We start from the raw sequence: 27,726 nt of genomic DNA, 5'->3' as shown, positions 1-27,726 counted from the left end.
ATATCCTGTATTACTATGTATATACAAGCACACTTCTGTCAAACAAAAGTAGTTTTCAGCTCTGATCAGCACACAATGACAAAACTCAACATGAAGAGTGCATTCCATTTCATTTGAAGTAAGAACGATATGATAAATATTGCGAGGAAGAACCATCTTTCCTCATTTATCAAGTAAAAAAAAAATAACTTTCTTACTGAAGCATCCCCAGCTGATTTTAAATAATTCCAAGGCTTCTCCCTGTAATATTTTACTTGGAGGTTAATCCCAAGCGCTCATAGAAAAATGATTAAGACTTTAACTTTCTGTCCTAAAGTTGCCTTTCACTGGTCTAACCACGAACACCTTGTCTACTAATCTACAATCAAAGTTCACTTTTCAGCACTGCTCCACACTAAACTTTTCTACATTAGTTACACGTGATCAAAGAGCCCAACATTTTGCAATCTTCTCATAACTCAATCCTTTGACACTCCGAATCACCCTTATGGCTTTTCTCTGCATAAAATTCAAGATTTGGATTTTTTTAACATCTTTATGACCAAAGCTGGTTTAATAATCAAGATCACAGTAGCCATAAAACGGCTCCAAAAAAATACAATCATGTAAGACTAAAATGCAAAGGCAAAAAAAGTTTATTTCATGAATTCAACAGGATCAGAAAATCTTAGAACACTTAGACTTACTGTATCAAGAATTAGACATGTAAAAGCAGAAGTACCAAGCTTTGCTAAACTTCACAAATAATCTGTTTCAGTTCCACACCATGCTGAACATGTTATGATTAACAATGTTTTGTGCACTTTTAAGAATGGAGCAATGTATTTTCAATCAAATCTTTTGGCAGAACTGAGACAAAGAGGGATATGCCTGATAAATCTGCAACAGGGCATCCAAAGGATTGAGCATCAATTGAGACAAATATCCATTTGGACAAAAAAAATTTTTGCAAAACTATATTCTGAAGTTTTCAATGTGAGATCTGCATTTTATATATTTATAAGAAATCACATTCATGTTTAGCAATGCCCCTGGTATAGTAACTGACTAAATGTGTGATATAAGGTACCAACTAATTTTCAATGGGAATAGCCATTATAAATAGGTGAAGTGGCATTAAATCACTCTTCTTCAATGACCACAATACTATTGTGAAACTGATCAGGAGTTGAAGGACATTATTGCACAATGCAGGTTAAACTTCTAATTCACAATAAAAATGCTGCATCTCAAGGATTCTATTTCCAATCATTCAGAGGTTGATGGCTGTCAGTTGCACTGATATAGATGTAAAAAAAAATCTGATGCACATTTTAAACACATTTATTCCAACAAAAATGAATATAAAGCTGTGCCTTGTTTTTGTCATTGTCATTAGATGGCACCAAAAGCATATTCCAAATCATCACTTCCCCTTTATCATTACATATGCTTTGTATTATGTACTTGACTTAAAGTATCTTACCCAGAGTAGGACACAGGTAATGCTCAAAGTATTTATTTGATAAAAGCATTATCAAGAAACTCAACCCTTAAAATACAATTGTCATGTATTATCAAAGCTGTGGCAGATATTCTCACTCTACTGCTTTTTCTCTTACAAGGAACTCAATAGCTTACAGTATTTCTGCATGAGTGGGCTTCATTTTACTGGAAATAGTAGACAAAATAGAAGAAAGACTTCTTTGTTTAAATCTCCAGATGTAATATATTTAGAATATGCAAAATGGCTATTTAATATTATGTTAGAATCTGCTATGTGAAATAATAGTTTTTAAAAGAGCTTCTGTATTTAATACCTTAGCAGGTTGAGAGTTTCAATGAAGCTTTTCTTTAAAGTATAAAAATAGTACAGTACTTAGTACTTTGGTTCGATGTAATGAAGCCCATTTTGGCCACTGTAAAATTTTGGAATAGCAAGTTACACAAATAAACTAGGTGATGAAAGACAGCAAATTTGTGGAATCAGGGGAACAAGTAAAAAAGCAACACTTTGTAAATGTTAGATTAAATTCAAAAGCTGGAACAAATGTGTGGCTTAAAACCACATTAACTAAACTGCATCTAAGTATTAACACAGTGGGATAAACCTTACAATAACTAATACACAGAAAATGGCTTTTAGTAATAGAATTACAATTTATGCATAATATTGTTTCTCACATCTTTTGCTTTTTAAAATGGATCAGAAGTCTGTCAAGTAGGTCGCAAGAATCCGCAACAATTTAGCCCCTTCAAAACTTCAAGAGAAATTGACTTTCAAACTAGTAATCATATTTAACAACAGCTCCAGATGACAGATTTTAATAAGGAATAGAGCACTGGACCCAGAATAGAGCTCAAACATTCATTCATAAGGTAAAAGTCAGTGAAATAGTTCAGGAAAGGTAACATTTCAAAATGCATAATCATTCTGCAATATTTTCAAGATTTTCTAATGATGCGTAATTTTTATTTCAGCAAAGTAATGCCCTGAAATGCAATACTTCTATGAACAATCAAAACAAATTGACCTACTAAACTTAACAGCTTGTGGTCCATGTGCAATTATTTTCTAAAGCTGAAAGCTACATCATATGTGCTGTACAGACAATTCTGACATATGTAATGGGACTTTGTTTCAAAATTTAACTCATACACAGAGTTTAAATAAAATGTGGATTCAGAAGGGAAAATTGTTAAATTAACAGTTAGTTACATATAGTGCACACAAAAGAAAATCATTTTATTTTACAGTATTGAACAGCTTGGCTGATCAAGTCAACAAAGCTCTTTATGAAATATCAGTATACTTTTCTCATGCATGAAAACAGGTAAAAATGTTCAACAATTGGTGATAAAGTAGCAAATAAGGACTTTCCAAGTTAACAATCACCTTTTGCTTACTTACAGATTTAAAAGTTACATCAGGTACAGAAGAAAAAGCTATATTATTGTTACATTAGATGTGGTTTTTATTTCCTCATGTGAACTGTTTTTTAATAACTCTTTGATGAATTGTTCAAGAGCAGCAAAATAGCCCTGGCACTGCCAAGTGTCATTGTGAGTTCCATCTGGAAATATGACTAGTCTTTTAGTCCGTGATGTCGACAGTTCGCACAATTGTTTCATCATGACTGGTGGAATTAACTGGTCTGACAATCCAGAAATAAAAAGAGAAGGCATTCTGCACTGTGCAATTTTGTTATAAGACAGAAATTTGTTCTTGTAGCACCAGAGTGGAAGATATCTCATGGGAAAGAAGGAGAACAAAGTGCTGGCCATGTGTGGGATACTGAGGAATGTGTTCTCAACAACTATTGCAAAAATCCGATGTGGATTCTCTGAGGCCAGGTGAATAGCCACCGCTCCACCCAAGGAGCGGCCAAATAAAATTATTTTTGTTTTATCAAGATCAGGTCTAGTCATCACATAGTCTAGTACAGCCTCCGAATCCAAGTAAAGGCCTTTTTCACTCGGTTCCCCTTCACTCCTTCCGTAACCTCTATAATCTACAAGTAATACATTGACTTTCAGATTGACCATCATCAACAGAGCATTTTGTATCCTGTGACCAATATTACCTGCATTCCCATGAAAATAAATTATAGTTGGTGAATATGGCGCATTATCTCCAGTGTACCTCAACAGAATCAAATTGAGTCGGACTCCATCCTTGGTTTTAACAAAGAGATTTTCATATGGGATCCCAGTAGGCACAGGAATGTACAAACGTGAGGAGGGTGGTTGCTCTGGAAAGTAGAGGAGCACATCTTGGAATTTGTATAATATACCTGCTACTGATGCAAGTATCAAGAGAAGTAAAAGGATCCCTCCATATAGGTGAAAGGTTAAAATCAAAGCTAGCAAGGAAATTCGACATAAGCTCCAGGACCATGAGACCAAGGCAATCAGCCATCTCCTGGCATATGTCCATGACTTCCATGTTTTTTCCATTGTGGTTTCTTTCAGAGGCACTGACCTTTCACGTATATCCGTTCTAAAAGAAAGTGAAAGACACGGGTGAATCAGACAGCTCATCAACTTCAATGCTTGTTACACAATTATCCTTTGAAAGATTGAGAACAAGATAAAGCGAAAGCTGGTAAATTTTGTTAAGAGCACTCAAAAGCTGCAGGACGCTAAAAAACGAAGCCGATATATTTATATCCAATACTCAGCAAAGCACCTAGCTCAATATTATTAGCGAGTATACTGAATGCTTCGTGGGTTATTCACAAAGAATTTTGCTTTTGCATCAGCTTCCTTTTCTTATATTATCAGCATGAAGTGGCAAATGTGTATTTTCAAGTGAGAAAAATCAGAATAAGTGCAAAAACAAAAATACATCCAAATGATAATTTAAACTGAAAATTTCTTGCTGCATAATTTGATGAAAGACCATTTTAAAAATCATAAGAGTACACTTCAAATAAATGCTACAACATAAGCCATCACAACCCAGGATGTCAAAATTTCTGAGGGCTAAATTTAGCAAGAGATTTGAAGAGACATGCAACTCCATTATGTTACTTAAATACACCAACATATCAAAAATAAATGCCTTGTACATACATGAATTTCTTATTCAGTTACGGGATGTGGGCGTCGCTGGCGAGGCCAACATTTATTGTCCATCCCTCATTGCCCTTGAGAAGATGTTGGTGAGCTGCCCTCTTGAACCTCGGCAGTCCATGTGGTGCAGTACACCCACAGTGCTGTTAAGAAGGGAGTTCCAGGATTTTGACCCAGCGACAGTGAAGGAATGGCAATATATTTCCAAGTCATGATGGTGGGTGACTTGGAGGGGAACTTCCAGATGGTGGTATTCCCATCTATCTGCTGCCCTTGTCTTTCTAGATGGTAGTGGTCATGGGTTTGGAAAGTGCTGCCTAAGGAGCCTTGGTGAGTTTCTGCAGTGCATCTTGGTACACACTCTTTCTGTTTGTCTGTGATGGAGGGAGTGAATGTTTGTGGAAGGGGTGCCAATCAAGTGGGCTGCTTTGTCCTGGATGGTGTCAAGCTTCGAGTGTTGTTAGAGCTGCACTTATCCAAGCAAGTGGGGAATATTCCATCACGCTCCTGACTTGTGCCTTGTGGATGGTGGGCAGGCTTTGGGGAGTCAGGAGGTGAGTTATTCGCCGCCGGATTCCTAGCCTCTGACCTGCTCTTGTAGCCACAGTATTTATATGGCTAGTTCAGTTCAGTTTCTGGTCAATTATAACCCCCAGGATGTTGATAGTGGAGGATTCAGTGATGGTAATGCCATTGAATGTCAAGGGGCAATGATTAGATTCTCTCTTGTCAGAAATGGCCATTGCCTGGCACTTGTGTGGTGCGAATGTTACTTGCTGCTTGTCGCCCATGCCTGAATATTGTCCAGGTCTTGCTGCATTTAGACATGGACTGCTTCAGTATCTGAGGAGTCGTGAATGGTGCTGAACATTGTGCAATCATCAGTGAACATCCCCACTTCTGACCTTCTGATGGATTGAAGGTCATTGATGGAGCAGCTGAAGATGCTTGGGCCTAGGACACCACCTTGAGGTACTCCTGCAGTGGTGTCCTTAAATGGAAATGATTGACCTCCAACAACCACAACCATATTCCTTTGTGCTAGGTATGACCCCAGCCAGCAGAGAGTTTTCCTCTGATTGACTCCAGTTTTCCTAGGATTCCTTGATGCCACACTCAGTCAAATGCGACCTTGACATCAAGGGCAGACATTCTGACCTCACCTCTGGAGTTCAGCTCTTTTGTCCATGATTGAACCATGGCTGTAATGAGGTCTGGAGCTGAGTGACCCTGGAGGAACGTCAGTGAGCAGGTTATTGCTAAGCAAATGACGCTTAACAGCACTGTTGATGACCCATTCCATCACATTACTGATGATCAAGAGCTGACTGATGAGGCGGTAATTGGCTGGGTTGAATTTGTTCTGCTTTTTGTGTACAGGACATACCTGTGCAATTTTCCACATTGCCAGGCAGATGCCAGTATTGTAGCTGTACTGGAACAGCTTGGCTAGGGGTGCACCATGTTCTGGAGCACAAGTCTTCAGTACTATTGCTAGAATGTTGTCAGGGCCCATAGCTTTGGCAGTATCCAATGCCTTCAGCCACTTCTTTATATCATGTGGGGTAAATCAAATTGGCTGAAGATTGGCATCTGTGCTGCTGGGGACCTCCAGAGGAGGCCAAGATGGATTTTCCACTCAGCACTTCCGGTTGAAGACTGTTGCGAATGCTTCAGCCTCATCTTTTGCACTGGATATGCTAGGCTCCTCCATCATTGAGGATGGGAATATTTGTGGAGCCTACTGTGCTAGTGAGTTGTTTAACTGTCCACCACCATTCACAACTGCATGTGGCAGGACTGCAGAGCTTAGGTCTGATCCATTGGTTGTGAAATTGCTTAGCTTTGTCCATCACTTGCTGCTTATGCTGTATGGCACGCAAGCAGCCATATGTTGTAGCTTCATCAGATTGACATCTTGTTTTTAGATATGCCTGGTGCTGCTCCTAGCATGCCCTCCTGAACCCTTCATTTAGCCAGGGTTGATCCCCTGGCTTGGTGGTAGTCACAGAGTGGGGGATATGCCGAGCCATGAGGTTACAGATTGTGGTTGAGTATAATTCTGCTGTTGCTGATGGCCCACAGTGCCTTATGGAGGTGAGAGTGATTGCACTTGATATCAAGTCCGCATTTGACTGAGGGTGGCTTCAAGGAGCCCTAAAAAAACTGGAGTCAGTAGGAATGAGGGGGAAAAACTCTCCACTGGTTAAGCCACACCTAGCACAAAGGAAGATGCTTGTGGTTGCTGGGGGTCAATCATCTCAGTTCCAGGACATCATTGCAGGTGTTCCTCAGGGTAGTGTCCTAGGCCTAACCATCTTCAGCACCTTCTAGACTCCTCAGATACGGAAGCAGTCCATGTCCTAACAAGACCCTAACAATATCCAGGCTTGGGCTGACAAGTGGCAGGTAACATTCGCACCACACAAGTGTCAGGCAATGACCATCTCCAACAAGAGCGAATCTAACCATTGCCCCATGATATTCAATGACATTACCTTTGTTGAATCCCCCGCTAACAACATCCTGGGGTTACTACTGACCTGAAACTGAACTGGGCTAGCCATAAAAATATTGTGACTACAGAGCAGGTCAGAAGCTAAGAACCCTGTGACGAATAATTACCTCCCTAAAGCCTGCGTACCATCTACAAAGCACAAGTCAGGAGCATGATAGAATACTCTCCACTTGCCGTGATGAGTGCAGCTCCAACAACACTTAAGATGGTTGACACCATCCAGAGCAAAGCAGCCCCCTTGAATGGCACTCCATCGGCAAACATTCACTACCCCCACCACCAAACAGTCGCAACAGTGTGTACCATCTACATGCAGGAACTCACCAAGACAACTTAGACACCACTTTCCAAACCCGTGGCTGCTAACATCCCAAAGGACAAGGTCAGCAGACACATGAGAGCACCACCTCCTCTCCAAGTCATTCACTATCCAGATTTGGATATATATCACCATCCCTTTATTGTTGCTGAGTCAAAATGCTGGAACTCCCTCTCTAATAGCACTGTGGGTGTACCTACATCACATGGACTCCAGTGGTTTAAGAAGGCAGCTCACCTCTACCTTCTCAAGGGCAATTAGGATGGGCAATAAATGCTGGCATAGCCAATGATGCTCACATTCCATGAATGAATAATAAAATATTACCTGTGGAACACCTCCATTCAGTCTGCAAGTGTACTCTTGAGTTACCAGTCGCTTGACAATTTAATTCTCTGCTCATGTTCCACTCTGACCTCTCTATCCTCTGCCTTCAACACTGTTCTAATAAAGCTAAGATAACTTGCTCTGATGTTGGTTAGCCAAGGCACCAGGAAAACTCCCCTGTTCTTGTTCAAATGTGTTCATTATGTATTTTTAAGAGCAGATAGGAGGTCAGTTTAATGTATGATAATGCCTCTCCCAAAGATAGGACTTTCAACAGTGCAACATTCCCTTGTTACTATATTAAAATCTCTATAGTGCTGCTTGAACCTATGACTTACTGACTCAGAGGCAGAGTGCTACCACTGTACCATTAGATAGGTGGTGGCCATCCCATGCACTGTGATTTGGTACATTTTGCAGATATTTCTAGTTGAATTTACATGGGGATTCTAGAGTTATCATCTTAGAAACTGTTTCTCAGAATTTCAGCTTAAAACAAAAATAGTTTCTCCCCATCTGTTCTTTTAAAATCTTGAAAAATTCAATCTTCTAAATTAACTTAACTCTCTAAATTCCAGGGAATACAACCCTGGTTTATGTAATCTCTCTGTAATTTAACCTTCGAGAACCAGATATCATTCTGGTAAATCTATGCGGCACTCTCTCCAAGGCCATTTTATTTTTCCAAAGGTGTGATGTCCAGAACTGCTCACAGTATTCAAGGGGATGTCTAATTGGGATTTTTATAGCTGTAGCATATCTTCTACCCTCCTGTATTCTGATCCTGTGAGATAAAGGCCAGCCTTTTTGATTATGTTCTGTATCTTTTAATGATCTTTCAACAATCTATGCACACAGAAACCACTACCCGCCCTCCCACCCCACTCCACCCCAACAAGTCTCTTTGGACCAGCACTATTTCTAATTTATCACCAGTTAGAAAGTGCTCTGTCCAAAGTGGATGACCTCATATGTGATTACACTGAAATCCATTTGCTAGTTTTGCCCATTCATTTAATATACTAATACCTCTTTGCAATTTTATGTTTCATATGAAGTGCTTACACTGCCACTTATCTTCAGTTTCGTTGGCAGAATGGGATATATGATTCTCTATCACTTCATACAAGTTGCTAGTAATTATTGTGAATTGCTGAGGCCCCAATACAGAACCTTGTGAAACACCACTGGTCACATCGCACCAATGAGAATATGTGCTCATTATCTCGACACTCTGTCTCCTGACACTCAGCAAATTTCTTAAACGTAGTGGCTGGATCTTGAGTTTGCTCCTACTAACCCATAGGACAAAGCAAAATCTTCTTTCTTTCAATTCTTAAAATAAGCTTCTTCATTAGCTAACTAATATTCCCAAGCAAATTACTTCTTCCTGCACTTGGAATTACTGAATCATCTGTTCATGGTGAATAGAGGATTCTTTGGGTGGAGCAAACTTAAGAAAATCACACACTTAAGTCAGTCAGGCATATCCTTTACCTGGACAATTCAAAGCATTCAAGGACAGGAGCAAGAAAAGATACTCCCTACATCTCTTATCTAGGCACAGTCCTCCTTCATCTACCAATATTGTTGTTACATTCTGCTAATTTGAGCACAGGCACATTATCCCCCCTCTCTCCTACCTGCTAACCAATTCCTTAACCACATTAGCAGTTTCGCAATTCTGTTGACACTAAAGAAGTCTGTGTCAGTATGCAGCAAAATCTGGACAACATTCAAGCTTAGGCTGATAAGTGGCAAGTTACATTCGCACAACACAAGTGCCAGGCAATGAGCATCGCCAATAAGACAGAATTTAACCACCACTCCCTATGACATTCAATGGCATTACCAGCGCTGAATTTCTCACCATCAACCTCCTGGGGGTTACCATTGAGAAGAAAGTGAACTGGACCAGCTATATAAATACTATGGCTACAAGACCAGGTCAAAAGTTGTTAGTTCTGCAGAGGATAACTCACTTCCTGACACCCCAAAGCCTGTCCACTATCTACAAGGCACAAGTCAGGAGTGTGATGGAATACTCTCCACTTGGCTGGATGAGTGCAGTTCCAACAACAATCAAGAAGCTTGACATCATCGTCAAAGCAGCCCGCTTGATTGGCACCCCATCCACCACCTTCAACATTCACTCCCTCCACTACCAATGCACAGTGGCAGCAGTGTGCACCATCTACAAGATGCACTGAAGCAACTTACTAAGGCTCCTTCGACACCAACTTTTAAACCGGCGACCTCTACCAGCTAGAAGATCAAGGGCAGCAGATGCATGGAAACACCACCATCTGCAAGCTCTCCTTCAAGCCATGCACCATCTTGACTTGAAACTATATCAGCATTCTTTCACTGTTACTGGATCAAAATCCTGGAACCCCCTTCCTAACAGCATTGTGGGTGCACCTACAAACAAGGACTGCAGCAGTTCAAAGCAGTGGGCGGCTCACTGCCAACTTCTCAATGGCAATTAAAAATGGACACCACATGCTGGTTGTTGGCCTAGCCAGTGACATTCCATGAAAAGAATATTTTAAAAATTGCCTATAACTTCATTCACACTCATTTTTGTTGGAAAAATATTTTGCAAACTCAACAATTTACAATGATCTGAAATGCATTACTTGAAAGGGTAGTGGAAGCAGATTAATTCATAACTTTCTAAAGCGAAATTGATATATATATATATATATATATATGTATATACTTAAAAAGGAAAACATTTCAGAGCAACTGGAAAGGAGACTGTTGGATAACTCTTTCAAAGAGCTGACACAGGCCCAATGCCTTTTGTTGTGCTGTACAATTCTACAACCAGTTTTTACAGCAGGCTTTTCTGATTTCCACGTTTATGCAGTCTGCTACTTTCTTGCTATCAGGAGTCATGTAGACAACTCCCAAAGTCTCACATCTTTCACTAATCCTCATTTCTACCCAGAAAGGTTCTCCTGCTTGCTCATCTTTATTAATATCCCCTCTTTCTAATGCTATAATTGTTTCCATCATTAATATTGCTACTCCAGCTTTTTCAGTTTCCCCACCCTTTCTAAAGGCCTTTTAAACTGGAATGTCTTCCAGACATGCCAGGTCTCAGTGTTCACCTTGGCATCATTCCATTTTGCACTCCTAATTTGCTTATTCTGCTCCTGATGCATCATACATTTGTGTATAGAACCCTATAACAGACTATATCCTGCCCTTCTATCCTGATGCTGTTCCTTCTCTCACCTTTTAAGCATATCACATTTCTTGTTTGTCCATTAAAAAAATACTGCAGGAATGATCAGTTATTTCTGCTGTGTTTTTTCCCCTGAACCTTAATCGATCTGTACTTTGCTGATATCCTTTGTTTCTTATCTTTAAGCTGTTTTCAGGTTAATTATGATGTCTCGGGTGCTGTAAACGGTGTTCCCCCAAGTCGCTGTGAACAATGTGTGTATTTTCTTGTCTGTGAAGTAAAAATTTTAAAATAACCCAGTAGCAAAGCCTTTTTACTTAAAAAAAACTGAAAAGGTTACTTATTTCATTCTATTGCTCTGGAAGTTACCTAAGAAAAGATAAAGTTATAACACACAGACACACAAAGTTAATTACAAATGAAGGTAAAAGGACACAAAAAATTTGGATCAGTTTAGTCCATATTTGGGCAGGTCTGATATGTTTGAAGTCAAGATGTGTTGTCTGAAATGTTTTTGAAGTTGTAGGACTGCCTCAGCAGCTGCAATGGCTTCCACTGTCGAATTGCCAGAGGTTACTTTAACAGGCGAGCTTCATAGGTGGAATCAGGTTTATAGGGAGAGAAGGTTGCTTACATCTGTTCTGCAGACATGGCACTGTTAGCTGCCTAGTTACTTTACAGCAGACCAGTAGCTGATGTTAGATGCCTCTGCTTCTCCCTGGATTGAAGCATCTTCAAGGTGATTCTCTGTGGATCTGCCCACTTCTTCCCTTTTCAATGCTTTTTCGCAGGTAAGATAAAGTCACCACCGTTATCATGTGGCCTGTACAAGAATACCATACAATACAAGTGGTAATTTCATTATAGTTATCCAAAGTCTCCTTACCACCTGTAGTGATCAAAAAAGTCAAGGTTGTTCACACCTTACAGTGGCTCATAAGTGTCTGTGTGTTTAGAGGAAAAGCCATCAATTCAAGAGTTTCTTTTACTCTTTTGGAACACTCATTGAATTTTAAATGTATACCTCTTTGAATGGATTCCAACCCAAATTTGCATGCCTTGGATCAGGGCAAGTCCCCTGGCCCATTCCCAGTTGCCAATGGCGTGTGCTAGTGCCAATCTCTTCAGAAGTTGCTCAATCTGAGATGACTCTAGACAAAGACCAAGGTCAAATGACCCTTGGAGTCCATTTTGGAAACAGTCTTAAACTCAACCCAAGGTTTACAAAACGTGACCTTCAAACCAGCTTTTCTACAAATTTGTAATATGATAACTGCATACTATAACATTTAGTTCTGATGAAGGGCCATCAGCCTGAAATGTTAACCCTGTTTCTCTATACAGATACTGCCTGGCCTGAGTATTTCTAACATTTTCTGTTTTTAACAACTAATTTCCAGCATCTGCATTATTCTACTTTTGTGATTATTATTTCTGCTTCAGCATGCCCCCACCCCATCCCCCTTTATTCACTTAGAGTCCTTTCTACACCACTATTTATTATTTCAGCTAGGGCGTTTGTCTGAGCCCAATTTAGATGCAGCCCATCCTAGCAGAACAGGTCTTTCCTGTTCCAGTACTGCTGCAAGTATCCCATTAAATGGAACCCATCTATGAGATCAATTCTTCAGCCAGATATGCACATTGCTGATCCATTTGTCCCTATGCCAATTAGTACATAGCTTGGATAATAATCTGAACATTACTATCCTTAAGGTCCCGCTTTTTAATTTAGCTCCTGATTCTCCATTAGCAGGGCTACTTCCCTATATTAAAAGAAAAATATTGCAGATAATGGAAATCTGAAATAAAAACAGAAAATATTGGAAAAACTCAGGTCTGACAGCATCTGTGGAGAGAAAAACAGAGTTAACGCTTCAAGTCCATTTGACTCTTCTTCAGCTTTACATACCGACTAGAACCCTACCAAACACTGCAAACGATGGACATGGTCATTTTCACCTCAAAGGATGAACACAAATAAAATAACATTTGACACTGAGCCACAATATGAGGCATTATGTCAGATAGGAAACAGGTGCCGGAGTAGGCCATTTGGCCCCTTGAGTTTGCTCCGCCATTCAACTAGATCATGACTGATCTTTTACTTCAAAGCCATATTTCCGCACTATCCCCATACCCCTTGATATCTTTAACATCTAGAAATCTATTGAGCTCTGTCTTGAATATACTCAATAACTGAACCTCCACAGCCCTCTGGGGTAGAGAATTCCAAAGATTCAGCACCCTCCGAGTCAAGAGTCAACAAGGGTTTATGAAGGGAAATCAGGTTTGACAAACCTATGGGAGTTTCTTGAGGATGTTACTAGCAGAATAGATAAGGGAGAATCAGTGGATGTGTATTTGGATTTTCAGAAGGCATTCGATAACGTCCCACACAAAAGGTCAGTAAGCAAAATTAGAACACATGGGATTGGGGGTAATATGCTGGCATGGATTGAGGATTGATTAAAGGACAGAAAGCAAAGAGTAGCAATAAATGAGTCATTCCAAGGTTGGCAGGCAGTAAGGTGCCGCAAGGATCAATGCTTGGGCCCCAGCCATTCACAATCTGTATCAATGATTTGGATATGAGGACCAAATGTAATATTTCCATGTTTGTTGAGAGTCAAAACTAGGTAGGAACGTGAGTTGTGAGGAGGATGCAAAGAGGATTAAAGGGAATTTAGGCAGGCTAAATGAGTGGTAAAGAATATGGCAGATGGAATACAATGTTGGAAAATGTGAAGTTATCCACTTTGGTAGGAAACCGAGAAATACAGAGTACTCCTTAAATGGAGAGAGATTAGGAAGTGTTGACGGCCAAAGGGACCTGTATCTCCTTGTTCATAAGTCACTGAGAGCTAACATGCAGATGCAGCAAGCAATACAGGAGAATTTGAGTACAGAACTAAAGAAGTCTTGCTGCAACTGTATAGTGCCTTGGTGAGATCATACCTGGAGTATAATCTACAGTTTTGGCCTCCTTACCTAAGGAGGATATACTTGCCATAGAGGCAGTGCAACAAAGGTCTGATTCTTTGAATGGCAGGATAGTCCTATGAAGAGAGATTGAGAAGACTGGGCCTCTAATCTTCAGAAGAATAAGAAGTGATCTCACTGAAGCATACAAAATTCTACCCAGGGCTCGACAGGGTCGAGGTAGGATGGATGTTTCCCCTGGCTGGTGAGTCTAGAACCAGGGGACAAAGTCTCAGAATAAGGTGCAGGCCATTCAGGACTGAGATATCAGGTTATGACAACTAAACATGACCACCAAAACCTTGGTCAAAGAGGTAGGTTTTAAGGAGTCTCTTAAAGAAGAAAGAGATGGGCAGGCAGAGAGGTTTAGGGAGCCAATTCTAATGCTTAACGACAAGGCAGCTGAGAATAGAGCCACCTATAATGGGGCAATTAAAACTGGATGCACAAGAGGTCGGAATTGGGAAAGCGCAGGGATATAAGGGTTGTAGGACTAGAGGAGGTTGCAGAGATAGGCCAAGGTGGGATTTGAAAATAAGGGTAAGAATTATTAAACTGAGGCATGGCTGGATCAGGAGCCAATGTAGGTCAGCAAGCACAGAGTTAATGGATGAACAGGCATTGCTGGATTAAGATACCAGCACCAGAGGTTTGGATAATCTCAACTTTTCAGGGCGCAAAGGAAGAGGTAGGCCTGGAGAGTGCGACCTCTAGACTTGTCTATTTCAGCAAAGGAATGGATAGGGATTTCAATCGATGGGCAGTCAATGTTACAAAGTTTGAAACAGGCAGTCTTGGTGAAGCAGCAGATCTGTGGCCAGAAGTTCATCTCAGGGTCAACTACAACACCATGGTTGTGTAGTGAAGTTACTCATTTGAGACCATCATAGTTATTCGATGGAGCATGTGTAATGTACTGGTGCAAGATACAGGAAAAAAATGTTAATGTTACAACAGCAATCCAGAATGTAGCCTCAAGTGTTTTACCCAAGAGTTTTACAATGACAGCAAAGATTGTTGCATTCCACAGAATGTACTTTTGGACGGTGTAATAAGCATTTCTTCTCTACATAACAAACATGCTGTCCTGCTTCTTACAATTGTCAGTTTTGATGACGTTTTTGTGATTGTGCCCGAGGAACCTTATCCTGGATCCTTAATCATGCACTTTTGTTACGCTGATGATCAAGGTGACGATAGCTATGCCCAACTATTGCACTTTGATGTGCATGCATTGGCAGAAGTGGCTGCAATGAACCAAATGCGCAATGACAGTTTTTGAAACAACTGATACAACAGAAAACTTTGGAGGTGAAGAATTGAAAAATATTTTTGAGACAACTGAGGCACTGACAACTCATTTCACATCCAAGAAGAATGCAATACTGCATATAAAACAACTGAAGCACCAAGCCAGAAGCTTCACTGGTATCAACAAACTGCAAGGTATTACATGCAAGTTGAATGTAGACACTAATGTGTCTCCAATCACACATCTGCTCAGACGAACACAGTTTCATATCAGAAAGCAAATAGAAAAGCAACTTCAGCTTACTTAAACTTGACATCATTGAGGAAGTTGAGGTTAAGCCCAGCCCTTGGAACTCACCCATACAAGTGGTCAAAAAACCCAAGAGGGAGAACAAGATCAGAATCTGAAACTAAAACAAAAATATCTGGAAAAACTCAGCAGGTTTGACAACATCTGCGGAGAGGAATACAGTTAACGTTTCGAGTCCATACTACTCTTCATCAGAACTGAGAGAATAAGGAATGAGGTGAAATATAAGCTGGTCAAGGGGGGTGGGACAGGTAGAGCTGGGTAGAGGGCCAGTGATAGGTGGAGGCAAAGATCAGAATCTGCGTTGGTATACGGTCACCAAACAAAGCAATATGAGAAAGGCATTTAGCATCAACAATTGACAATATCAAAGAACAAGTGAATGGTGCTAAACATGACCTCAATGCAGGCTACCATCAAATTAAGCTTGCAGAAGAACTGAGGTATCTTACAGTATTCTCCACTCACATTGGGCTCTTTTGATACAAGAGACTCAACTTTGGAGTCAACTCAACAGCTGACATATTCAGCACATGATTCAGTCTGCACTTCAAGGGCATGCTGAACATCAGTGATGACATTCTCATCTACAGTCTACACTGAACGTGAACTTGAGACATGCCTACAATGTCTTATAGAATCTAGGCTTACAAAGCCAAGTGCCTGTCCAATGAAAACAGAAACAAATGCTTCAATCATGTATTCAACAGTGAAGGAGGACCACCAGACCCACAGAAAGTTGAACCCATTGCAAATGTTTCACATCCTACAAATGTACAAGTCTGGAGTCTGCTTGGGCCCATCATGTACTGCAGTTACTTCATTCCTGATCTTGCGAAGCACTCTGCCCCCTCAAGCAATCTGAAAAGAGAGACCAAGTGGAAGCAGTCTAAATCACAGGCTGTGCACCAAATAAAACAACAGTTGTCAGCAAGTTGCACAAGTACCTACTTCAACTCTGAGAAAACCATCCAGCTAATCAAGGATGCAAGCCCAGTTGGCAGAAAGATGATACAGATCACCTATCAATTGTCATGCTGGCAAGCAGATTACTAACTCTTGTAGATCAACGTTATTCATAGAGAGAAGTAGGCTCAATCACATATGACATCTTGGGCTTTCATCTGTATTTGTATGTAAGTGAGTTTGAAGTCATAGCCAGTCATGAAGAAAAGGTTGCCAAACATTTTTACTATGTACAAATAAACCTGTGTCAAAGTTGCTAAAATTAACTGACATCGAAGTGGCAACAAAACAAGATGAAGCATGGCAAATAATTATGACAGCTATGGAATCATAAATCTGGAAACATATGACTGGGAGAGTGTCTACAAACAAAAATCACTCACGCAAAAGATCTTCACAATGTTCAAAATGAGCTCGCAGTTGCAACCATGTCTGATTGTGTGTTACACAGCATTGTCATTCTGCAGTCATTATAGAAATAGCACAAGAGTTACTAGGGAATTGTCAAAACCAAGCAAATCCTTCAGCAAAAAGTGCGGTTCCCCAAAATTGACTGCATCGTGGAGCATAAAATCAGTGTTTGCCATGTCAAGCACCCACAATATCAATCCTACACAATCTGCTTGACATGCCTGAGCTACCTGCAGGCCCATGGATTGAAGTTCACATTAACTTCATGCCCACTGGCGAGCACTTGTCTGGTGTCGTTGATGACCACAGCAGAATTCCAGAAATAGAAGGATACGTCTACCTGAGTGAAAGCATTCATCCCAAAGCTTGACCAGATTTTCAATTTGGAAATGGTAAGAAGCAAAAATGGACCCCCATTCAACAGTGACGAGTTCAGTAAAGTCGTGAACAACCCAGGTTCCACTCACTAAATAATCACATCCCATTGGCCAAGAGCTAATGGAGAAGTCAAGGATAAAGTGATATGTACAGTTTAAGCTGAGAACATGTCGTGGAAGCAGATGTATCACTTTCTTCATAATTAAAGTGACTCCTCACTCAACCACTGGAAAGTCTACAGTTAGTTATCTTTGCACATCCTTGTGCACACGTCTTCCTGAGCAACACCACAAAGTCACATATATGAATGTGATCTAGAACAGAAGGACTACATGAAAGCAAATGTAGAGCGCAACATAAAATTCAGAGCTACGCCACTAAAGCTAGAACATAAAGTGCTTGTGAAACATAATGGTCACGTTGGAAAGAAAACAACCCTCTATGACATCCAGCCATTTGCTGCGGCCAACACAAAAGGATCAATGATCACTGCTAAGCACGGGTCACAAATCATCATACAAAATGCTTCATTCTTCAGAGCACTGAAAACACCATTCGCAAGCATTAAGTAGGATTCAGATATCAACATCTCAGATGAGGAACAGGAGTTAAATGAGACAACACCTAATGTCGTACATCAGTATTCTACACGAGTGGAAATATGCTCCACGCTTAAGTGATTATTTTATAGAGTAAAATGTTTTCAGTTGAACATATCTTTCATCTCATTATATATTACTGAATTCAAAGTCTGCGCTTTGTTAAATTAATGCAAAAGGGCTGCATTGTAAAACTATAAGTTTACAAAGCAAATTTAAACCACCCTCAGATTAGCTTTAAACTTCAAATACTTAAATAATCATATAACCAAACCGGACATGAAGCACTGAACACAAAAAAAATTCATGAACTCAGTTTGATAAATCAAATTATGCTCGCATGAAAAAGCTTAATATTGCTAATATTTTCTTTTGTTGTATTTGCATGTGTGAATTTCATGCTATATTTAAGCAGAGCAAAGAAAAATAACTGTATGCAAAAAGTAATGTTTGCATACCTAATAGTGTCTGGCTTCAAATTAGTATTTTTCAAAAAAGGAAGAGGTGGAAAAGACCATTGACGTAATAAGGTCAAGTGTTACTGGTGAAAGTGAATGTTCAAGTTATGTTTGTTTAAGTTTATTGTTTACATTGCTCACACTTTAGAAAACAAACCATTGACACTGTGAAACAGGCAGCCTGTTCTGGAAGTTGAAATATTTTATTGATTCAAAAATAATCAAACTTTCTTCTGGATTTATAACTTCATAAGATAATATGAAAAGAAGAAATGCCTCTCATTTAACAAGGGGAGGGATGCAGTGCATTACGCATTTGAAATTGCCATAATTGCAGCAGGCGCAATATACAGGTGCAGGATACAGGAATAAATGTTGATGTTACAACAGCAATCTGGAATGTAGTCGCAAGTGTTTTATCCAGAGTTTTACAGGTTGCTGTAGTGCTCCATATGTTTTGCACTGAATTGTCAGCTGAGAAGAGGTATTGAAATGCTGGAATGTGGCTTGAGATCATAACCTTCTAACTAGAGCCCAGAATGCTAACATTGAACCAATCCAAATCTCCTATAGCTGGTAGGAATAATATTTGCAATACAAAAACAGAATTACCTGGAAAAACTCAGCAGGTCTGGTAGCATCGGCGGAGAACAAAAGAGTTGACGTTTCGAGTCCTCATGACCCTTCAACAGGTAGCTTTAATACTTACAATTTTGAACTATTAAATCAAATACTAGAGTTTTTGCTCCTAAGTACTATCTCATTTGGTGCTGGGCAACACCTCAGCCTGGCTATTAAAATGAAACTTGTGTTCTCTGTTAAAATGATTAACAATCCTATTCAAGTAGTATCTACAATTCAAAAGTACTTTATTGGCTGTAAAGCAATTTGGGATGTCCTGAGGTCATGAAAGGCATGATATAAATGCAAATCTTACATTTTGTTAGGCAAATGTAATTTGCGCCAAAGCTTTCAAGACACAATAAGTGAGGTCATTAGTTACCCTGAAGGGAGAGCAATACAACAACCAAGTTCTGAATGTACAAGTGTATCATTATTAGTCTAAAGTAGAATGCATGGGTATTCAGCATCCCCAGCTGGTTAACTAGAAGATTACATTTTTTTTGTGTGGTATAAAGAGCAATAAATGTTATAGTGCTATAAATGAGTGCAAAATTGAAACATATTAAAAATAACTTTTCTTTCTAGGCACATTCAGATAATGAATTTCTGTCTTTCTCGCCACAGATGCTGTCAGATCTGCTGAGTTTTACCAGCATTTTTTGTTTTTGTTTCAGATTTCCAGCATTTGCAGTATTTTGCCTTTATTCACATCACGCATGTAAGTTTACACAGCTGGTTTACTGGTGTCCAATGACTCTACTATTATTTTCAAATAATATCGTCTTAATTTTCCTTTGATTTTTATGCACAAGATATTTTCTTGGACTCGGCATCATCGGAAACTTCCAAAACCAGGCACCAAGAGCTACTAGAGTATAGCATTACCTTCCCATTATCTAAGTAAATGAAACGTGACCTAGAAGTCAAGGAGTTTTCATATAGTCCTGGCACAATGACCAGCTTACCACGATATATCATGTGCCACTGCATGGTCTATTCACTTTGGTAAGTAGATTGGACAGTATATACTAAGTAGATTAGACAGTATATACTATCAGGCTATGGCAAAGAATAATAACCAACTATTTAACAATAACCAGGTATACAGTTTTATAACAATTACAAATTCTACTGATTTCCTAATAAAACAGACATTTTTCTTGCTAATTCTCATGATAAAAACAATTTCACATGAATATGGATTTTTTTTAATGTTTTGGGAATATGGTGGTATTCTGTAAAGAGGTTGTGTGTATGTATGTATGTGTCCATGATTAGACAAGCTGGGGGAAGGTTAGTAAAGACAGCTTCTTTGCGGGAACTAAGAGATGAAAGATAGAGATGCTAGATGCATGCCTTTGTAATTAGAGGCTATGGTGAAGTGGGATTTTGAAGTAAATAGGATGTGTTTTAAAAATTTTCCTTACAACATAAGTAGGGACTTTTTCAGCTGTTAAAGTTCAAAGGGGAATTTAGAAGTGACAAGAGTATACAACTTACAAAGGTTTCATAAGTAACCAAGGGAAGGTTATTACAAAGAGATAAAAACAAAAACCTGCGGATGCTGGAAATCCAAAACAAGAACAGAATTACCTGGAAAAACTCAGCAGGTCTGGCATCATTGGCGGAGAAGAAAAGAGTTGACGTTTCGAGTCCTCATGACCCTTCAGCAGAACTGAGTGAATCTTAGGAAAGGGGTGAAATATAAGCTGGTTTAAGGTGGCAGGGGTGGGAGGAGAGGAGTTGTGGGGGGCTGGGGTGGTTGTAGGGACAAGCAAGCAGTGATAGGAGCAGATAATCAAAAGATGTCACAGATAAAAGAACACAGAGGTGTTGATGGTGGTGATATTATCTAAATGAATGTGCTAATTAAGAATGGATGGTAGGGCACTCAAGGTACAGCTCTAGTGGGGGTGGGGTGGAAAGGCTAGCAGGGCATAAAAGATTTAAAAATAATGGAAATAGGTGGGAAAAGAAAAATCTATATAAATTATTGGAAAAAACAAAAGGAAGGGAGAAGAAACAGAAAGGGGTGGGGATGGAGTTCAAGATCTAAAGTTGTTGAATTCAATATTCAGTCCGGAAGGCTGTAAAGTGCCTAGTCGGAAGATGAGGTGTTCCTCCAGTTTGGGTTGGGCTTCACTGGAACAATGCAGCAAACCAAGGACAGACATGTGGGCAAGAGAGCAGGGTGGAGTGTTAAAATGGAAAGCGACAGGGAGGTTTGGGTCATTCTTGCGGACAGACCGCAGGTGTTTTGCAAAGCGGTCGCCCAGTTTACATTTGGTCTCTCCAATGTAGAGGAGACCGCACTGGGAGCAACGAATGTAGTAGACTAAGTTGGGGGAAATGCAAGTGAAATGCTGCTTCACTTGAAAGGAGTGTTTGGGCCCTTGAACGGTGAGGAGAGAGGAAGTGAAGGGGCAGGTGCTGCATCTTTTGCGTGAAAGACTGGTGATAGACTGTCCACCAATATCCATTACAAGCCTACCGACTCCCACAGCTACGTCGACTACAGCTCCTCACACCCCACTTCCTGTAAGGACTCCATTCCATTCTCTCAGTTCCTTCGTCCCCGTCGCATCTGTTCTGATGATGCTGCCTTAAAAAACAGTTCCTCTGACATGTCCTCCTTCTTCATTTTTATGTGGTGAAACTGAATAGAACCACTGATTTAGCCTGGTCTTTCTTTTGGCTTCATGATATTAAAAAAATCTGATATAAATAAAGGACATTTAAAAAACAACTGCTCTCCTAACAACTACATTGGGTTAACAGCCACTTTTAGTAACTCTTTCGAGTACAAACACGTTTCCATCTGTTCCTATTCAGATGAAGTTACATTGTTTCATAGTTTGCCATTGTGAGATTTGAACTCTTGATACTCTTTTGAGTAAACCTGTTTCCATCTGTTTCAGATGAAGTTACATTGTTTTTTTTCATAGTTTGCCATTGTGAGATTTGAACTCTTGATCTTGGGGTTACAAACCCAGTACCATAACCACTTGGCTATTTAAGCCAAGCAAATGAAAATCCTTTTACATTGTTTCATAGTTTGCCATTGTGAGATTTGAACTCTTGATACTCTTTTGAGTAAACCTGTTTCCATCTGTTTCAGATGAAGTTACATTGTTTCATAGTTTGCCATTGTGAGATTTGAACTCTTGATCTTGGGGTTACAAACCCAGTACCATAACCACTTGGCTATTCAGGCCAAGCTACATTGGGTTAACAGCCACTTTTAGTAACTCTTTCGAGTACAAACACGTTTCCATCTGTTCCTATTCAGATGAAGTTACAGTGTTTCATAGTTTGCCATTGTGAGATTTGAACTCTTGATACTCTTTTGAGTAAACCTGTTTCCATCTGTTTCAGATGAAGTTACATTGTTTCATAGTTTGCCATTGTGAGATCTGAACTCTTGATACTCTTTTGAGTAAACCTGTTTCCATCTGTTTCAGATGAAGTTACATTGTTTCATAGTTTGCCATTGTGAGATTTGAACTCTTGATACTCTTTTGAGTAAACCAGTTTCCATCTGTTTCAGATGAAGTTACATTGTTTCATAGTTTGCCATTGTGAGATTTGAACTCTTGATCTTGGGGTTACAAACCCAGTACCATAACCACTTGGCTATTTAGGCCAAGCTCCTGAACTCTTGATGAAGTTACATTGTTTGCCATTGTGAGATTTGAACTCTTGATCTGAACTCTTGATCTTGGGGTTACAAACCCAGTACCATAACCACTTGGCTATTTAGGCCAAGCAGCCACTTTTAGTAGTAGAACTGTGTGTTTGTGGGATTTAATTGAATTGGAGACAGCTGGTCTGGAGGCTTTGACTCATCAAAAGAAGCTAGGTTTGAAATGTTAAATATGGAAACATGGTTGAAGTTTTAGGATGTGTGGTGAGGAGACTTACTTTTATTTTCATTCATGGGATGTGGGTGTCGCTGGCGAGGCCAGCATCTATTGCCCATCCCTAATTGCCCTTGAGAAGGTGGTGGTGGACTGCCTTCTTGAACTGCTACAGTCCATGTGGTGGTAGGTACACCCACAGTGCTGTCAGGGAGAGAGTTCCAGGATTTTGACCCAGCGACAGTGAAGGAACGGAGTGCAGTGAATGAGGATTCCAGTGCCTGGCCTGAAAGCAGCACATCCAAGCGCCAGGCCAAAGCAATCTCATAGCAGTCGGGCATGTAAAGGAGGTGAATAGGTTTCGATGCTGGAACCAAGCCCTCGAACCCATAGTCACTCGCCAGTCATCAACAGAAATAGGACCTTTGGAGGCTCATGTTGCTCATGCCTCTTTCCACCTTCATTGATGTCAGTCCGTCCAGTACATCCTCTCATTATGCCTATTGTATCTCATATTTCACACTCCTCATCTTTAACTAGAATATCTGCTTCATCCTTCTCCTTGGTAAAGACAGAGACAAAGTACTCATTGAGAACCCTGGCCACACCTTCAGCACAAGAGCACAAGTTACCATATACATTCTGATAGCCTTACCCTTTCCTCAATTACTCCTTTGCTCTTAATGTACTGGTAAAACATCTTTGGGTTTTCTTTGATTTTACCTGCCAATATTTTTTCATATCCACTCTTTGCTTTCCTAATTACCTTTTTTACTTCATCCCTATACTTTCTATACTCCTCTAGGCTTTCTACAGTATTACGTTTTTTATGACTGTCATGAGCTTTCTTTTTCTGCTTTATTGTATACATTTAGGTAGCCAGGGGCTCTAGATTTGGCAGTACCGCCCTTTGTCTTGGTGGGAACATGTGTGCACTATGCCTGTAGAATCTCACTTTTGAATTGGTCTCTCACTGATTTCCCTTCAAGTCACTGTAACCAGTCCACTTTCTCAGATCACCTCCCAAATTCATAAATTTTGTCTTTCCCCAATTCAGAACTTTTACTCCTGTTCTATCTTTATCCTTTTCCATGATTATAGTAAATCTAACTGTAATACTGACATTAGCTTCAAAATGGTCACCTACTACTACTTCATCCACTGTCAAGCTTCATTTCCTAAGACTAAATCTAGAATTGCATTCCCTCACATTGGGTTTGTTAAATGTTAGCTAAAAAAGTTCTCTTGAATGCAGTTCAAGAATTACGTGCCCTCTGTGCCGATAACACTGTTCATATCCCAGTAGATATTAGGGTAGCTCAAGTCCCCAACTACCCCGGAATTAATTTAGGAACAGTGGTTGCACTCCCTCTATGACAAGTCTATCTTTCCTTATGTAAGGAGACCAAAGCTGTACACAATAATCCAAGTGTGGTTTCACCAAGGCTCTATATAATTGTAGTAAGACATTGTTACTTCTATACTCAAATCATTTTGTAATAAAGGCCAACATATCATTGGCCCTCTTAATGGCTTGCTATACCTGCATGTTAACTTTCAGTGGTTCATGAACAAGGACATCCAAGTCCAGCCTCTCAGTCTTTAAGAAATACTCTATTTCTGTTTATCCTACAAACAAGGATAAACTCTCATTTCTTCACATTGTCTTCCATCTGCCAAATTTTAGCTCACCCGTGTAGCCTGTCTAAATCCCTTTGAAGAGTCTTTGCATCCTCCTCACAACTCATACTTTCACATAGTCTTGTCTCATCTGCAAACTTGGAAATATTACATTTCATTTCCACATCCAAATCATTGATATAAATTGCGAATAGCTGGGGCCCAAGCACTGATCCTTGTGGTACCCCACTAAAAATTACCCAATTATTCCTACTATCTGCTTTCTGTACATTAACCAGTTCTCAATCCGCGCCAGTAAACTATCCCCAATCCCATATGCTCCAATTTTGTTTATTAACCTCTTGTGGGATATTATCAAAGGCTTCCTGCAAATCTAAATATACCACATCCACCAGTTCCCCTTATCTATTCTGCTGGTTACATCCTCAAAAAACTCCAACAGATTTGTTAAACATGATTTCCCTTTCATAAATTCATGTTGACTCTGCTCAATCCTACCATTATTTTCTAAGTGTCCTGTTATCACATCCTTTATTATTGATTCCAGCAATTTCCCCACTACCAATGTCAGGCTAACAGGTCTATAATTCCCCCTTTTGCTTCTTTCTCCTTTCTTAAATAGTAGGATTATAGTTGCCACTTTCCAATCTGCAGGAACCATTCCAGGGTCAATAGAATTTTTGAAAGATGACCACGAATGTATCTGCTACCTCTGCAGCCACCTCTTTCAACACACTGGGATATATATCATCAGGAACAGGGGATATATTTACTTTAAGTCCCATTAATTTCTCTAGTAATTTTTTTATTAATATCAATATCCTGCAGTCCCATATTTACACTAGACCCTTGATTCCCCATTGTTTCTGCAAGGTTTTTAGAATTTTCCTCGTGAAGACAGGCACAAAGTATTTGTTTAGTTTCTCTGCCATTTTCTTATTCCCCATTATAAATTCTCAGGACTTCACTTCTAATGGACCCATGTGTGTTTGTTTTTCATACCTATAGAAGCTTTTACAGTCCATTTTTATGTTTCTCACCAGTTTACTGCCATATTCTATTTTTCCTTTTGTAATCTTTTTCTTGGTCATCCTTTGCAGAATTCTAAAATGCTCCCAATTCTCAGACTTAGCACTTTTTGGCAACTTTATATGCCTCTTCCTTTGATGTAATGCAATTCTTGACTTCTTTCGTTAACTACAGTTGGAATATCTTCCTTGCTGGCTTTTTGTGCATTAAATAAATATATTTTTGTTGTAAGCTATGCAATTGTTCTTTTAAATGCTAGCCATTGCCTGTTTATCATCATATCTTTCAACATACCTTCCCAATCTACCACAACCAATTTGCCCCTCATTTTGTCATAGTTACCTTTTTTTAGATTTAAAACCCTAGACTCACATTGAACTACATCACTTTCAAACTTAATGTAAAATTCTATCATATTATGGTCACTCTTTCCAAAAGGCTCTCTCACAACAAAACTATTAACTAGCCCTTTTCCATTGCACACTACTAGATCGAATTCTAGATTGTTCCCTTGTTGGTTCCTCAACATATTGCTCTGGAAAACCATCTTCCATACATTCCAAGAATTTGCCCTCCACAACATTAATACTAATTAGCTTTACCAAATCTATATGTAGATTAAAATCCCCCATGATTTCTGTATTACCCTTGTTACATGCATCTTTAATTTCTTGATTAATATTGTGATTTACATTACCACTGCTCATTGGCCTATAAACAACTCCCACCAATGTTTTCTGTCCCTTGCTGTTTCTTAGTTCCACCCAAACCAATTCTATGCCCTGATCTTTAGAACTAAGATCATCTCTCACTACAGTGCCAATGCCCTCTTTATTTCAGAGCTACCCCACCATCTTTTTCCAACTTCCTGTCCTTCCTGAATGTTACATACTCTGGGATATTCAGGTCTCTGGTTTGCTTTCCTTGTAGTCACGTCTCTGTAATGGCTATCAGGTCATATGTATGAATTTCTATTTGAGCTGACAATTCATCTGTTTTATTGTGAATGCTGTGGGCATCCAGATATAGAACCCTTAATTCAGTTTTTTTTTAAACTGGTTTTGTAAACTCTGGCTCTATCTGCCAGTAAACTCTTAAGTTTACAATCATTACCCTTTCCTGCCGTACTCTGATTATCATTACCTTTCTTGCTATCTTGACCTATTGCCTTGTCATTTCCCTTTAAGTTATTTAATTTACCTCCACATGACCTCTTCCCCAGCTCCACCCCCACCTCCACCCACCCAAGTTAGTTTAAAGCCCTCTTGACTTCCCTGGTTATACAAGCTGCTAGAACACTGGTCCCAGCACGGTTCAAGTGTAGACGATGCCAGTGGTTCAGTTAACACTTTCCCCAGTGCTAGTGCCAGTACCCCATGAATCAAAACCCATTTCTGCCACACCAATCTTTGAGCCATTCATTCATCTCCCTAATCTTATTTTCCCCATGCCAATTTGCACATGGCTCAGGTAATAGTCAAGAGATTATTAGCTTTGAGGTTCTGCTTTTTAATTTAGTGCCAAGCCCCTTGTACTCCCTATGCAGAACGTCTTTCCTAGTCTTACCAATGTCGTTGGTGCCTACATGGACCATGACCACTGGAGAATGTTCCACAAGGCGGCAAGCGTAACTTGGACCAATATGGGTTCACTATGTAAGTGAGCATAGTTAAAGGGGAAATTGCGGAGAAGAAAAGAGTTGACGTTTCGAGTCCTCATGACCCTTTGACAGAACTTGAGTTCGAGTCCAAGAAAGAGTTGAAATATAAGCTGGTTTAAGGTGTGTGTGAGGGGGGCGGAGAGAGAGAGAGAGAGAGAGAGGTGGAGTGGGGGTGTGGTTGTAGGGACAAACAAGCAGTGATAGAAGCAGATCATCAAAAGATGTCAACAACAATAGTACAAAAGAACACATAGGTGTTAAAGTTAAAGTTGGTGATATTATCCAAACGAATGTGCTAATTAAGAATGGATGGTAGGGCACTCAAGGTGGGGGCTCTAGTGGGGGTGGGGAGAGCATAAAAGATGTAAAAAAAAAAGAAAAAGAATTTTTTTTTTATAATGGAAATAGGTGGGAAAAGGAAAATCTATATAATTTATTGGAAAAAAAAGAAAAGGAAGGGGGAAACAGAAAGGGGGTGGGGATGGGGGAGGGAGCTCACGACCTAAAGTTGTTGAATTCAATATTCAGTCCGGATGGCTGTAAAGTGCCTAGTCGGAAGATGAGGTGTTGTTCCTCCAGTTTGCGTTGGGCTTCACTGGAACAATGCAGCAAGCCAAGGACAGACATGTGGGCAAGAGAGCAGGGTGGA

At 39.8% G+C, this 27,726-nt stretch overlaps 1 protein-coding gene across 1 annotated transcript in view; it reads right to left on the bottom strand.

Annotated features, from left to right (window-relative positions):
- Positions 1-617: 617 nt before the first annotated feature.
- abhd13 (abhydrolase domain containing 13) overlaps positions 618-27,726 on the bottom strand; it is a 37,750-nt gene continuing 10,641 nt past the window's right edge. Inside the window, exon 2 of the mRNA XM_041198886.1 lies at positions 618-3,979. Coding sequence (XP_041054820.1) covers positions 2,926-3,936 — 1,011 coding nt within the window. The 5' untranslated portion in view covers positions 3,937-3,979 and the 3' untranslated portion in view covers positions 618-2,925. The remainder of the gene's footprint in view (positions 3,980-27,726) is intronic.

This window comes from Carcharodon carcharias, chromosome 11 (assembly GCF_017639515.1).
Source record: "Carcharodon carcharias isolate sCarCar2 chromosome 11, sCarCar2.pri, whole genome shotgun sequence".
Taxonomy (NCBI): Eukaryota; Metazoa; Chordata; class Chondrichthyes; order Lamniformes; family Lamnidae; genus Carcharodon; species Carcharodon carcharias.
This window is presented reverse-complemented; position numbering and strand designations above follow the sequence as displayed.